General features: G+C 37.9%; 1 protein-coding gene across 8 annotated transcripts; it reads right to left on the bottom strand.

Annotated features, from left to right (window-relative positions):
- Positions 1-194: 194 nt before the first annotated feature.
- On the bottom strand, positions 195-15434 carry LOC115925968 (natural resistance-associated macrophage protein 2-like). 8 transcript variants are annotated; one of them, XM_030990068.1, is made up of 7 exons: positions 15313-15418; positions 11751-11843; positions 7904-7994; positions 6541-6615; positions 5538-5638; positions 1240-1362; positions 195-438 (listed from the first exon to the last, which is right to left on the bottom strand). In XM_030990068.1, the coding sequence occupies exons 2-7, from the start codon at positions 11775-11777 to the stop codon at positions 208-210; spliced, it is 648 nt and encodes a 215-aa protein (XP_030845928.1). In that variant the 5' UTR covers positions 11778-11843; positions 15313-15418; the 3' UTR covers positions 195-207. The 8 variants fall into 8 exon arrangements, with proteins under 8 accessions (XP_030845928.1, XP_030845929.1, XP_030845930.1 ...); XM_030990069.1 differs by having other exon boundaries at positions 6541-6612; XM_030990070.1 differs by lacking the exon at positions 11751-11843 and having other exon boundaries at positions 15313-15434.
- Positions 15435-16042: the final 608 nt, after the last annotated feature.

Raw genomic sequence — 16042 nt, 5'->3', positions numbered from 1 at the left:
TCTCTCCCTCTCTCCCTCTGTTCCTCTCTCTCTACCTCTCTCTCTCTCTCTCTCTACCTCTCTCCCTCTCTCCCTCTGTTCCTCTCTCTCTACCTCTCTCTCTCTCTCTACCTCTCTCTCTCTCTACCTCTCTCTCTATCTAGCTTTCACACACACACACACACACACACACACGCTTATATCTGACCTTTCAACATGATCATATACTCACTTTCCATTAGAAAGCAGATAGAATGCGATGGCAGTTCCAATGACTTCCTGCATGTCAGAACCGATGATAGCTATCTCCACCATGATCCAGAGAAAGATGCGGGGGTACTTAGGATACTCCCGGTAACACACCTCCGCGAGATGCAATCCAGTGACCACGCCCAATCTGGCTGCCAGTCGCTGGAGAAGCAGACCCAGGAGGGTGGCAAACATCAGTACCCATAGCAGCTGAGATGGAGATAAATCAGGTTAAAAGATATATGGAGTTCATGAAGACTTAAAATTCAAAATTCAAACTTTATTAATTTTAATCCAAACAGATAGGATCATTCTCAATTTTTGTACATTGGATAACAAATTTTCAAGTTATACAGTAGGCTTGCGGGTGCACCATGTGAGAGAGAGGGAGGATTGATGAGTCCTGAAAAGGACTCTCGGTAATCTTTCTTGAGGGTTTTGTTGTCCTGAAAAGGACTGTTGGTATAGTCTTGAAAAAGACTGTTGGTTATCTTTCTTAGCTTATAGTTCTAAGGAGAACTAAAGATAACCAACAGTCTTTTTCAAGACTATACCAACAGTCCTTTTCAGGACTACAAAACCCTCAAGAAAGATTACCGAGAGTCCTTTTCAGGACTCCTCAATCCTCCCTCTCTCTCACATGGTGCACCCGCAAGCCTACTGTATATCTACATCACCATGCAAGCCAACACTTACAAGCAGCATCTAAATTTCAAGTTATTGTGTAACATATAATTGCTAGATTATTGACATAGTTTTTTTAAAGGCAAAGAAAATAAAAAAGGAAAGTCTGACTTTTAATATTTATAATTCTTTTTATAAAGGTATTATAACAAAGAGAAGTTAAGTTGAAATTGATCAAACACAAATGAGTAAATCTGTGACGTCTGTCAAGCACCTCTTCCACTTTCTACATGTATCTCATTCAATTTTGGAGACAAAAATAATGTTTCGTAGGTGACACATTTCACAGAATCATCCAACATAATTCTGAGTTGAAGGTGAACTTACGTTGAAATTTGCGATGAATCCTGATTGGAGGTCAGACTCGATGTTACCTGGATCCAGATACGCAATGCTCATTAGAAAGCCAGGTCCAGTGAACGCCCATAACTTACGGAAACTGAAGGCGTACTGAAGAGAATGAAATAGAAAAACAATGATCTCTACAAATGCATACCTGGGCCCTGTTGCATAAAACTTACTATTGATGGTAACTTTGCCATCGATCTTAACTACCACGGTTAACATCTCTTAACCAAAGGACTGATGGCTTCAGGTCCTCTCTGAGAGACCTGGTAATGAGGAGTAATGCCTTACAAAAGGGCACTAGGGCATCGCCTTGGTTTTGAACCCGGGTCCCTGGATTACGAGACCACTGCTCTACCAACTGAGCTACCGCGCCTCCTAGTTACAAGTTATTCCATTAACCCATTATCAATGAATGAAAAACAATACTCAGAATCCAGATTGCATACATGACTTGTTGCTATGTCAAGCAAGCTCCGGGCAGGTTTTCAGGTTAGGAAGAAGATCCTTTGTTTAAAAAGTATGCATAAAATTTGAAAATGTTTGTAAATTGAAGAGAAATTATTATTGATTTTATGCATGCATGTATCAAACCAACCAGATGTACCATGAAGAACACATTTTTTTGTTTCAAATAAATTATCTTGGACCAATACTGTGCATCCCCTTAAAGACTGCATGTAGCACAATATCATACATGTAGCATTTACTACAGGAGGAAGTGGAAGTGATAAAAAGATGATTGTTGATACGCAATCTTTCCTTCAATTTAAGTAGATAGGAAAGCAACTTGACTGTAAATTATTACTAAAGGAAGTATCAGGTGGCTGGCTTTCCTTCTAACTTCTTCTAACTTCCTCTATGTGAAATACCCTCCCTCTCCTTTCCATCAATTGTTGCCAGTGAAAACGTGATGCAACCCTTCACACTATTTAAGTCAAAGTGCCTCTGACCCTCGGTGGGGAATACAGGCTCCGTGGCAAGAGAGAGATAGAGAGAGGGGGTGGTGTAGGACCCATGCTCCTGTGACAATTCCTCCATAGTCAATATCCTGTACTAGCCACATTCTTACCTTCAAACTTGAAGCAAACACTGTACTTAACCCCTTACTCCTATAAACCCTAACCCTAAACCCTGACTCTTAGCTTTAATAACCATAACTACTTTCTTCACTTCAAACCTGAAGCAAACACTGTACTTAACCCCTTACCCCTAACCAACCCCTAAACCCTGACCCTTACCCTAACCATAACCACTTTCTTCACTTCAAACCTGAAGCAAACACTGTACTCAACCCCTTACCCCTACCCCTAACCCCTAACCCTAAACCCTGACCCTTACCCTAACCATAACCACTTTCTTCACTTCAAACCTGAAGCAAACACTGTACTTAACCCTTACCCCTACCCCTAACCCCTAACCCTAAACCCTTACCCAACCCCTAACCATAACCACTTTCTTCACTTCAAACCTGAAGCAAACACTGTACTTAACCCCTTACCCCTAACCAACCCCTAAACCCTGACCCTTACCCTAACCATAACCACTTTCTTCACTTCAAACCTGAAGCAAACACTGTACTTAACCCTTACCCCTACCCCTAACCCCTAACCCCTAACCCTTACCCAACCCCTAACCCCTCAAGCCTGATCCTTACCCTAACCATAACTTCCTTCTTCACTTCAAACCTGAAGCAAACACCGTTCCTACCTAACCCTACCCCTTATCCTAATTGTAACCCTAACGTAAAACGCTAATTGGAATCCTTGCTCTACACATGTCTATTATTAACAAAATAAAGCCCCCACGAAATTGTCACCAGACCGTGCAGTGTATGTGGGAGCACTATGAGTATACAAATGGTGCACACTTGCACAGGTTTGAGTGCGTCGATAGGAATTGTGTGCACAAGGTACTTATGCATGGTTTGAACCCACGAGGCATGAAATTAAAACATTAACAAAATTGTAATGACTTACCTTCACATTAAAATACACACTTTTTTAAAATTAAAAATAAAGAAAAGAAAAGAAGAAGGAAAAAAAATTCCAAAAAAATTATAAGAATGATTTTTTTTTAAATTTAAAACGATTATAACGTTTAAAGAAAAAAGAAATATAGAAGGAAAAAAAAGAAAAAAAAAATTATAAGAATTTTTTTTAAAGGGATATCGGTGGAATCGATTCTCAACATCGCGTGCATACAGTAAAATTATCTACACTGTAATTGACCAATCAGATTGCAGGGATTATTCTCCCTAGCTTATAATAAAGGATGAGTGACAAGTTAAAGATCTAACATTCTCTTCTAAATCTAACAAATAAACATTTATAACCTAAATCTATATTGCAACAATAACCCTATTTCTTTAACAAAATACACAAGGCAAAACTGTTACCAATCACCAGAGAATATGTCGAAGACCAAAAGACAGGGGTGTATAAATTAACAGGTTACACTGTAAGCAATTAGTCAGACCAATCAGTAACAATTTAATTTATAATGGACCAATATCTAATATCACACACTAACTTTTTTGAAAAAGGTCCAGCATGGAACTTTTTACCGTCTGTATGCATAGCCCTATGCTAACGTTTTGACATATTTTGGGGCTCTGGACTTAGCATGAGCAGTATGCTTACTTTGCATGAGCCCTGTATTAACGTTTTGACATATTTTGGGGCTCTGGACTTAGCATGAGCAGTATGCTTACTTTGCATGAGCCCTGTATTAACGTTTTGACATATTTTGGGGCTCTGGACTTAGCATGAGCAGTATGCTTACTTTGCATGAGCCCTGTATTAACGTTTTGACATATTTTGGGGCTCTGGACTTAGCATGAGCAGTATGCTTACTTTGCATGAGCCCTGTATTAACGTTTTGACATATTTTGGGGCTCTGGACTTAGCATGAGCAGTATGCTTACTTTGCATGAGCCCTGTATTAACGTTTTGACATATTTTGGGGCTCTGGACTTAGCATGAGCAGTATGCTTACTTTGCATGAGCCCTGTATTAACGTTTTGACATATTTTGGGGCTCTGGACTTAGCATGAGCAGTATGCTTACTTTGCATGAGCCCTGTATTAACGTTTTGACATATTTTGGGGCTCTGGACTTAGCATGAGCAGTATGCTTACTTTGCATGAGCCCTGTATTAACGTTTTGACATATTTTGGGGCTCTGGACTTAGCATGAGCAGTATGCTTACTTTGCATGAGCCCTGTATTAACGTTTTGACATATTTTGGGGCTCTGGACTTAGCATGAGCAGTATGCTTACTTTGCATGAGCCCTGTATTAACATTTTGACATTTTGGGGTCCGTTCGTCCAGAATTAATAGATTTTGGGCCCTTTATGTCTCAGGTGCCTGTTAGTGGAAAGCCCTGCAATAAGGTTAACAAAACTTGTCAGACCTAACTGATTTTCTCAGCAATAATATAGTTGGTTCTGTCAACAAACTGTATGGACACTGCCTCCAGGCCTTTTACTATTACATCAAAGTAGTGCAAATATTGGCTCACAGATATTGTCATTGAGGTGCTTTCTATACAAATTCTGTGGCCTGGTGATCGAAACAAGATGATGAAACTATTGACAAGGGCTCAATTTGTGATGGTCCGACTTAAAATGATTTCAAATTCATGTACCACATAAACTGTAAGGGAGTGATTTAGGAGCAATTTATCATTCCAGGGGGGTGTTTCACAAAGATCCTAAGTCGAACTTAGCTCTAAGTTGGACTGAAAAATTATGGAGAACTGTTTGTAGCCTTAAAATAAAATATATTCAAAAGCGAAAATTAGACTTTTAAAAAATTCCACATCAAGAACATGAAATCTACTTGATAATAGAAAATATGAATGATTTGAATCAACATTTTATGACTTTTAATAAATATTTACTAAATATTTTCATAGATGCTAACAGCTTTCCATAATTGTAAGTCCAACTTAGAGATAAGTTCAACTTAATAGGATCTTTGTGAAACACCCCCCAGTTATGGTAATCAGTGAGGCTGACCAGGCCTGAACAGCTTACATTTTCTCGGTCCGGAATCGGTATTCTTTCATCAAAGTAAGTTCTACCATTCTCAGCTATCAGTTGTATGTCACTTGCTTATGCGACAATTGCTCTGCACCAGCTTCCTACACTAATTCCTGAATTCAACCCTCGACCAATCCCTTTGACAATATACCTTTGATGGAATGAAACCTGAAGCAATTATTGCAAGAGCAAATGTCAGGTTACATGAATAATAGTGGCAGGTTAACAACTTACATTTTCTTGGTCTGGAATTGGTATTCTTTCATCAAAGTAAGTTCCACCATTGTCAGCTGTCGCTTCATACTGTGACTGACGTCCATTGGACAGGACTGGATCTGGGAAAATATTTTTATTTCAAATGTGTTATTAAAGCCACACTGTACTACTTGTAGCTACTTGCTCCCTCTATATAGAAAACAATGCCTAAAAGGTGACCATTGGTCCTCTTTTTCTTATGTTAATTGAGAGCTGAGTTGACAAGATAACCACCTGTCCAGTGACCTTGCAGGGTGGCCTAATCCCTCCTATAAACTAGTTCAAATAAGCTATAAGAGATGTGGAGAAATAATAATGTAGTATGATGATGGTGCTATGCATGCAGCAAAGTAAATTTCAGAATTCAAGATTCAGGTTTTATTGTCCATATGAAATAATAAAGAAATTTTAGCATAAATACAAAATGTTTATTGTTACACTTTTTTTTTAAGATTTTTTTTAAAGGTTGAAACTTTTTGGGAAAACTTGGTACTGCCATGGCCACCACTATTTAAGAGATGAATAGATTAAAAAGACAAAATATTGAAGAGATGAATAAATCAAAAAGACAAAATATTGGAGATTAATAAATCAAAAAGACAAAAATATTGAAAAGGTGAATATATTGAATAGATGAATATATTAAAAAGAGGAATAAATCAAACTGAATAAAATATTGATGAGATGAATATATTGAATAGATGAATATATATTTAAAAAATGAATAAATTTAAATAAACAAAAATAGTGAAAGGATGAAAATATACAATGATGAATATATAAACAAAAACATATTGAAAAGATGGAATATATTAGAATGACAAACATAATGAGAAGATGAATATATATGTTGAAAGATATATTTAAAACAAAGATGAATAGTCTAAATTCATAAATTTGAACAAATATTGATTGGTAAATAGAAAAAAACAAAATGAAGTTGATTTCTTCTTCATAAGAAAAGTAAGTATGGAGAACTTACCAACTACCCCAGTATCCAATGAACTTTGACTGGGTTCTAGAAATGAATTGCCACCACCGTCACCACGACCATCTGAGCGTAAAATCGCACACAATGAAAACAGTTTGATGATGTGCTACAACCACAAACAATGGGTATGATTAGATGTGTTAGTTTGGAACTCTTACATTTGCTCCCGAGATGATTGCACTGGGATTTGTCTCATCAAAAGTAGGGTTAAAGCGGGACTGCACTACTTGTATCTAGTTGCGCCCTCTATATAGCCAACAGTGCCTAAGCGGTTGCCTAAGCGGTACCCGTTGGTCCCCCATGATCCCCTTTTTCTTATGTTAATTGAGAGCTGATTTGATGAGATAACCATCAGCCAGTGACCACTCAGGGAGGTCTAATCCCTCCTGGCCAAACTAGTGCAGATAGGCTTTAAGGGTTGAAATAGGATTTTAGGTTAGGTTTAAGGTTTAGGGTTAGGGTTAGGTATAGTCTTGGGTCCAGGGTTGAAGTTTAGAACTAAGTTAGTGTTGAAAATTAAAAGAGAACATTTGTCGCACTAGCAAGTGTTGTACAAGTTACAGTAGTATGATAACTATAGAACTATGGTGGATGGGAGGGGGGAGAGCACTGACAATGATATGTAGTTATGGATGACCCAAGTGGAATAAAATAGGAGTCCAGGAATGTGGGTGGGGAAGCCATGGGCATCATCAGGAGGGGCCACTAAGTCTTACTCATAGGATGAAAATCATGAAACGCAAATAAAACAACCATTAATGAAGAGGGGTTTGTGGGTACTATTATTTTCTTTCCTTTTCCCCTCTTCCCTACTATTCCCAGCCCCCCCCCCCTTTCTCTTTTTGTTTCTTTCTTTCTCTTTTTGTTTGTGTGTATACATTAGATTGAGGGCACATTCCCCTCCCTACTGCTAGGCTACGGTGTGGCCTAACTAACTATTGATACATGTTAGCTGCCTCATATCATGCAAAGGCTGGATTTGAATTTTCAAGAGAATCTGATGAAAGTGAACTGAAGAACAATTCATAATCTAAGCTACGTCAATTCCAATAAAATATATTGCTCTGTAAGGAGACATCTACCCTACTAATGTATGAATTGTGAATGCTTATAATACAAATATATGTGTAGTGAGGAAACAAATGAAATAAGATAACTTTATGTGTAACACAAACAAATTGGTGTCACACTTGAAAGAAAATTAATGAACATGAAAGAAATTAACCTAGAAATCGAACCACATTAAAATAATGATTCTAAAAACATGCAAAATACAGTATGTATACCGGTAATGACAAAGACAAAGACAAATTAAGAATTGAACCCTTCACCATAACCACTATTAGATGTATACCTTCTTCAGCATGATGCTGTGATGTAGCGCTGTTATTAGAAACTGGTTTCAAATCTGATGGCCCTTCCATATTGTCGTCTAGAGGAAGCTCCTGTCATAAACAAAAAAATGAGGACAGGAAACAAAATAACATTAAATTGTCGCCTCTTTGAAGTAGAAGCATACATATATCTATGTGGCATGTGCATGATTTAGAGTACGGTAACTGTCTCATCATTGATTTGGGAAATGGCCAAATGGGGGTTTCGATGTGGACTAAAAGTAATCACTGCAGTCAATCTCCCATAATGCTTCACAACATGGATGACCCTTTGATCTCTGAATACGAAACATCCTGGGGTGCAGTCTTCACAGAAACAGGGGAAATCCCTCACAAGAAGAACACGCCCACATTTTTCAGAAATAAGTACAAGTGAAAAGTAAATCACATCATATACATATATCAGGGGGTGATAGTGAGCATTACAAAAAATCAGGAAAAAATCAAAAAAATCAGGAAACCGATTTAAATCGGGTACTTATCAGGCCTGATAGTGTATGTGTAAGAGGTCCAAATTAACGATGTAGTCACTGTCAAAACTGTCTTGTTGGTCACCTCTCTATATAGGCCACCTGTCTATAGTGGTCACATACTGTACACTGCATGTCTCTCTCTCTCTCTCTCTCTCTCTCTCTCTCTCTCTCTTTCTCTCTCTCTCTCTCTTCTCTCTCTCTCTAGCTCTCTCTCTCTCCCTCTATAGGAGGAAGTGAGTTGTAGAACCTGTCTAGAAAGGCCACCGTCTACAGTAACAAGTTTTCCCTGTTTCCTTTGGGTGGTCTTAATAATAGACAGGTGCGAATGTAGTCTAGTTTTAGCGCATCAACATCAAAAATTAAAATGTACAATAACTATCCGAATCAAGTTGGAAATGGTAGTTTAATGCAATATGTACATGAACATGTACAACACTCATGGCAACCTACAACAATGGAATTGACCTTTGTTCCCTCCATATGAAACATCCAAGGTGTGGTCTTTCAAGATAAAGTACAATAGAGGAAAATTCCATCACCGTCAACATGCAGAACAGATTTTTTTTTTTTTTTGAATGACATAAATTATGATGAGATGCTATCAAAGTAGACCCACAATTTAAAACAAAAAGTACTACTGTAGGTGAAAAACTTATAGGGAAAAAAATGTTAATCACATGACCACATACAATGTACATGTGCAACATGTATGCTAGGAGAACAAATAAACAATGTGCAAATCTGCAGAAACCACAATATTACACAAAACAATTCTTACAAGGTTAAACAAACACATAATGTAAAACACAATTTGATTTTCTACCATGCACAGTTTCAACTATCCGCACCAATTCATCTCACGTCACAAGAATTGGGGTTATCGGTAGTCACTACAGTAAGTAGAAGTTGATGAGTACATACATGTACATGTATACATGTACATGTACATGTACATGCAGTGACAATGATTATTATAATATAATCATGCCATTTAAAACAATGATGACCATGAAAATAAATAATATAATAGCTGGTAGAGTATGACACATTGGAGCAATTCAATTACAATATTTACTACATAAATACATGATGACTAGTGTAGGCCTACAGTGTAGTACTGTATGTGTATATGGATGATTGACAATGCTACATGTATACTAAAAATATTAATAATATCAATGATGATTAATTCATATTAAGAAATAACAGTGGTAGCTTGAATCAAGGCATGAAAAACACATACTGTACATGTACATGTACACACACACACAATAAAGGCATGAGCTACACATGCAGCAAGCGAGCATTAATGTTCATGTATTCAATAGTAATATTTGTAAAGCGCTTAGAGACATTTGTATTAAGCGCTATATAAAAGCTAAATATCATTATTATTATTATTATAGTTCAATTAATCAATACTGTCACATGCAAATATTAACACAAGGTTAAGTATACAATCAAGCAGTGATTAGTCCACAGAACAAATTACTTTTCAACACCAAACGTGAAATGCCACAGTGGTATAGACAATAGAGCAACTGTCTAATACAACCAAGAGGTCCTAGGTTCAAAACCATGTTGATATAGATGCTGCTTGTAAGTATCGGCTTGCATGGTGATGTAGATATATGTACAGTAGGCTTGCGGGTGCACCAAGTTGATATAGTTCCCTTAAAAAGGCATTCATCCTCAGTATCCATGTCTCTCAGATAGCATTGGTCCCCCTGATAGCTACATGTTACATCACATAGCAGTACTGTGCTTGCTTTCTTGGCAGTTAATTGTAAAAATAATGCATCATCATCATCGTCATAGATATGTTATAGTCCAACTGTTGAATTCCCTTACTCAATCTAGGTTTGATCAAAATAGCTGTACATACAGTTCTTGGGAAGAGAAATATATAAACATACCATGTGAGTCAAAAAAAGGTTTACACTTTAGGGAATTTAATCACCTAAATAAAAGAAATAGAAATAGATTTCTTTCCTACCTTGTCTCGTAGAAACACCTGTTGAGTACAGATACTTGGAACATATATTATATCACAAGTAGTAGTTCAAATATTGCACAGCACCCGTAGAAAGAATATGTAAGACCATGTACAAAGTAATGACGCTTCTTCGCGAATTAAGTAAAGAAGAAGAAACTTATAATCTCTATAAAGTAATGAGGCCTCAGAACCGAGTAGAGAAACAAGCGAAGAAATAGGACAAGAATTAAGATGAAGCTGAATTAGCTTTGCTGTTGATCGATCGACTCTCTAGAATAGGTGTGCTCTATATGAACAGCTCAGGAGAAGTGATGAAAATAGGTGTGGCAAATAAAGCAAGCAAGTGTAATGTCCCTGTACAGTATAAGCTATACCAGTACATTAGGTGGTTGCACATCCCAACCCATAGGGTATGGAATGTGCTTGCCAGAGTAAGTATTTGTGGCACTCTAGTAATGCAACAGGTGTCACTAAAGAAATGAGTGACAATGGAATAAAAGGCTAGACTTCAAGCCACACAATAAAGACAAGACAATAATATTTACAAATGCAAAGTTCTCCAAAGGTCAAGTCACTACAACACCTAGAAAATTGCTAATTATTTTAAAAATCATCTATGAACAGTAGATTGCTGGTATTATTATTATTATCATATGAAAAAGTGTTTTATTCCAAATCTTTTGGTATCATTTACGCCAAAGTGATGCCTACGTCTCACACACACAAACATGCACATGCACGAGCAAAAATGTTTGTTTAATATTTGATATTTGATATTCGTTATGTGTCGCATGATTAATTTTACCCAAATCCCAATTGTTTTATTCAAACATCATATAAGCAACTTTGGCGCAAGTCAATTTTTGCACTCTCGCAAACAAGCCTCCTGTTTATCCAAGCGTGAACACATACCACACAAAACACTCTCTTATAAGATGTATAATATTTTACTATTCATAGATAATTTTCAAAATAATTAGTAGTTTTCTAGGTGTAAACTTTTTTTTGACTCACACTGTACATGTATGTGTACATGCCAGATTTACCAGTAACCAGCAACCCATATTCGTAATGTTTCGTGATATCATTGCCCTGGCCAGAAGTACCTACACCATGTACATAGTTGAGCGGTCTCAAATAAATGTATTGTACCGTGTATATACAAGGGTACATGTACATGTAGCAAGGAAGGTTAGTCCATTCAAAAAGTTCATTAAAAATTTCCTAAAAATCAAGTACTACTAGTCTACTACTAGGCCTTACATGCATGCAAGCCTATAATATTGGATGTTAGAGCGAGGTTCTAGCACAGAATTAGAGTAAATTTTGGTAAATAACCTTGTAATTATGTTCCATGCCGTGCATACGTCCTCAGCTCTCCACTGGTTGTTTTATTCTGCCAGGTTTCATCCACAATGAGCAATGAAGTCCCTGCACATGAGATACATGCCCAGAGTAATGAATAAAATCATTGATTTAAAGAGGACCAACCACTTTATCTTTTTTTTTTTAAAGTGTTAAGGTTATTAACAGTAATATTAAAGGCCCACTGCACTACTTGTAGCTACTTGCGCCCTCTATATAACAAACAATGCATAATCGGTGACCATTGGTCCCCCATGATCCTCTTTTTCTTATGTTAACTGAGAGCTGCGTTGATGAGATAACCACCTGTCCAGTGACCTTGCAGGGCAGTCTAATCCCTCCTGTAAACTACGGCAGATAAGCTTTAAGTTAGCGCATAAAACTGATGTTTCTGGCATTTAATTAGCTAAGTTTCCCTGATAAGACGCTCTATCATTTGCGGAATTTCTTCATACCGGGCACCCATTTACATTACCCGGGTGGAGAGTGGCAAATGTAGATTAATGTCTTGCCAATTGAAATTAGAGTCAAAGCGGGAGTCAAACCACAGATATTGTGATCCACAGTCCGTTGACATATCCACATGATGGCACCTCTCACCCTGGGTTCTTGGCAGTGCATTAACTAATACTACTAAATTTTGTTAAATTAAAAAAAGAGAGAGCCCTGCAATTATTATTAAAGAGTATGAGTACAAGAAGATAGACCAAGAAGATAGACCTGGAAGCTCGACTGCTGTTTCAGCATTCTTCCAGTATTTGCGGTAAAGGTAAAGGTAATACAGCCTGCTGTAGCGATCCATGCCCCTAAAAACAGCTAACAAGAATGCAGAGAATCTGGGCACTGTTTCACAAAACATAAGTAAAAGTTCATGATCATCACATTAAAACGCATGTTGAATTTTATAAACACATTTCAATGGGTTGTTGGCGAAGCCAAACTGGCACTTATGATGGTTGCGTGAAGCGCTGCCCAGATCTATACAATACAAACATGCATACATGTAGGCCTATATGTACATGTATATAGTCAGCCGAAACCTAATTTGCTAATAAAGTACTGTTAGGTGGCATATCCAGACCTTTGAATCAGGAGGAGCAAAACTCACCTTGAACTCACTGTGATCCCCCTAATGTTTTGAAAGTACAACTATACTAGAGTTTTTCAGAAAGTGTAGAATTTCATTGTTTCCAAGACCCATCTTACAATTATTGACTTGCAATAGATTCCCAAGCAATCCATCCTACAGCAATTGTATTCCCCAGATAACTTAAACCACGAGATGTGCCCCTTGCCCCCCTCCAAATATACCTCCAAAACACTAGTGCTACTGTGTACTGCCATGTAAAGTGGTGATAGATATATACATGTATGTGCAAAGCATGAAAATACTACAGCATATATGACCAGTATAAATCTTGGAATGACAAAAAAAAAGGAAATGCAATCCATCATACAGTAGAAGTCTGCTTGTACTCTACTAAGTTGGCGCAACATGATATCAACTCAAGTATGTAGTATTTATTTGCAGCAGGCATATGTGAGTATAGACCGAATTTCCGTCTCTTTCGTTCGTTAGCCTCTTATTGGGGTAGGGTCGGCTCTCTCTTTAGAGACGGAAACCGTCTATACACATTCCCTTGATAACGCCACGGCCATTTCAGGTCGTAGCGTTTTGCCCCCAAAATCCCCCAAAATGTCATTTTACCTCATGCATTGATTATTTAAAATTAGGAGAAGGTTATACTACATCGGTTCCACTTACCAACTTGACTGAAATAATCCGTTTAATGGTCCCTTTTAAGGAAATTATGGGTCAAAATCGACATCCATGTTGAAAACTTGCAAGCCGTGTTAAACTCTCGCTGCGCACGGAGTCATCTAAATCAATCTCATCCCTTTTAGTCTACGCCGAAGGCAAAACGATTATGAAGGAAAAAACTGTGATAACGCCATTAAGAAAGTGTAAATGGCCGTGGCGTTATCAAGGGAATGTGTATAGACGGTTTCCGTCTCTAAAGAGAGAGCCGGCCGACCCTACCCCAATAAGAAGCTAACGAACGAAAGAGACGGAAAATTCGGTCTAATGTGAGTATTGAATGATGCAAAAGTATTTAAGCATAACAAGAAGGGGTGGTTCTGCTTTTTTTTAATTAATTTTTTTTCAATAGCAGACTTTTGCAGCAATGAAATGTGTGTAGCCTGTAGGATATTGTCTAGTATGAAATGGGAAAGAAGAAACCAATGTGTGTGACGTAATGATCGAAGTAATGTGCACAGTGGATCACTGAATGGTTGTTTCCTCAAAATATTCCTAGACCTATTTCCTGATAATGCTGAAATGCAGGGTGTTTGGTTACATTAGCCTTAAGGGCTCTCTCGAAATGTTTTTTTAATGATATTATTCGAGAGAGCCTTAAACGGCTCCCATACCCCTGCACGGAGAGGCATGTAAACAAAACTCAAAAGTGGTCCAAAATCACACTTTCGCGCACCCGACCAATATTGGACAGTGGCTTTGATAAATTTTGTCGTAGTTTTGGTCTTAATTAGCGCTTTAATTTCAAAATCGGATCTAAAAATAACAAAATAAGAGCAATTTTCTTACCAGACCGATACAGCTCAGCTCCCTTTTCACGTGTACCGTGTGAATTCACGATGTCTACACAATGGTGATGACCTCTGACTAGCACTTCGTAAATGTGCTGCTTCTGTATAATGCGCTGAATTACACTCATACAGCGCATTATACGGAAGCAGCACAATTTACCCACAATTACGGAAGTGCCAGTCAGAGGTCATCACCATTGTGTAGACATCGTGAATTCACACGGTACACGTGAAAAGGGAGCTGAGCTGTATCGGTCTGGTAAGAAAATTGCTCTTATTTTGTTATTTTTAGATCCAATTTTGAAATTAAAGCGCTAATTAAGACCAAAACTACGACAAAATTTATCAAAGCCACTGTCCAATATTGGTCGGGTGCGCGAAAGTGTGATTTTGGACCACTTTTGAGTTTTGTTTACATGCCTCTCCGTGCAGGGGTATGGGAGCCGTTTAAGGCTCTCTCGAATAATATCATTAAAAAAACATTTCGAGAGAGCCCTTAGTTAAGGCTAGGTTACATGCATAGGGTCTATGTTATTATTGCATAGCTCTTCACACAGGCACGGGCAAATGCCAGTGCACAAGTTGATTATAAGGCTCAGTGACATCAATATTGCATTTCATAAATCAACAAGCCCTTTTAAGTTTTAAGGTTTAAAGATTTAAGGCTAAGTTCGACTTCAACTCCAAGCAGGCAAGCACCCCGCCCCGCCCCCCTCCAACTCCCCCGACCCTGTTCGCTCTGATCTGCACTCACTCGGCTCTTCAAAATGAAATTTCAATGAAAGCTCACACTCACAGTCACACTCAGTCACACAGTCCAACTAGCCGACGCGGCGCAGTCATAGAAATTTAAAATTGAAAGTAAAATAAAATCTCTCCAGGATACATTATAAAATGTTTTCAGAAAGACGGCAGCACTCCTTACCTGGCGCTGTCAAGGTCAGTGATTTTACAATTCTGTGGCTCTCCGGTACAATCGCCTGCCTTGAGCTGAGAGCTAGCTGAGCTGAGGTGCCGCTTAAAAATTAGTTACGCAATATACATACGTGAGTGTACCTGTCGAGAGAGGGCACACTATCTATTTTTTTGTTTGGTTCCCCTTCGATCGAGAAGAGTGACGACGGGAGCGGCCGAGACGGATTTTTTTTTTTAATTCGTTTTATTATTTTAGTTAAATTTGTCTGGAAAAACTGAATTGCTCTGACAAGTTTATTTGTTTACGTCCACAAAACTCACCATAAAAAAGCATGAGGAAATAATTATCCCTTCCCTTTCATTACAGCCCTCGGTCTTGGCATGCCACTATGACAATCAAAAAAAAAAAAAGACATTATTGTTTTGGGAGAATTTCTTGATGAAATTTCAACATGGAATGATCACACCTATGTTTATATCCAAAAGTGTTGGAATCATAAATAATTTAACATTTTTTTTGCCCCATACTACGTTATTTTTATTGTATAACACTCTTAGTACACTCTAGTATTTTTGGACAAACTGTGGTGTAACCACTAACTTAATTTGGGTGTTTTATTAAGCACTATTTTTTTGCCGGCATCTAAAACACCCTCTTTTGCCAAGGGTGCGGGGTGTTTGAACACTCAAAACATCCCCCCCCCCCCCCCCTCGATACGTTCATAAAATTGTCAACAAAT

Source organism: Strongylocentrotus purpuratus, unplaced genomic scaffold (assembly GCF_000002235.5).
Source record: "Strongylocentrotus purpuratus isolate Spur 01 unplaced genomic scaffold, Spur_5.0 spur5_scaffold_19, whole genome shotgun sequence".
Taxonomy (NCBI): domain Eukaryota; kingdom Metazoa; phylum Echinodermata; class Echinoidea; order Camarodonta; family Strongylocentrotidae; genus Strongylocentrotus; species Strongylocentrotus purpuratus.
This window is presented reverse-complemented; position numbering and strand designations above follow the sequence as displayed.

What these genes read in the sequence shown, in the direction of transcription:
- LOC115925968 (XM_030990068.1), bottom strand. Translation starts at nt 11,777, where the DNA reads ATGCACGGCATGGAACATAATTACAAG. An exon ending in ACAGCATCATGCTGAAGAAG is followed by an intron (nt 6,616 to 7,903) that starts GTATACATCTAA and finishes CGATTTTACGCT; the next exon opens with CAGATGGTCGTGGTGACGGT. An exon ending in GATTCATCGCAAATTTCAAC is followed by an intron (nt 439 to 1,239) that starts GTAAGTTCACCT and finishes TCTCCATCTCAG; the next exon opens with CTGCTATGGGTACTGATGTT.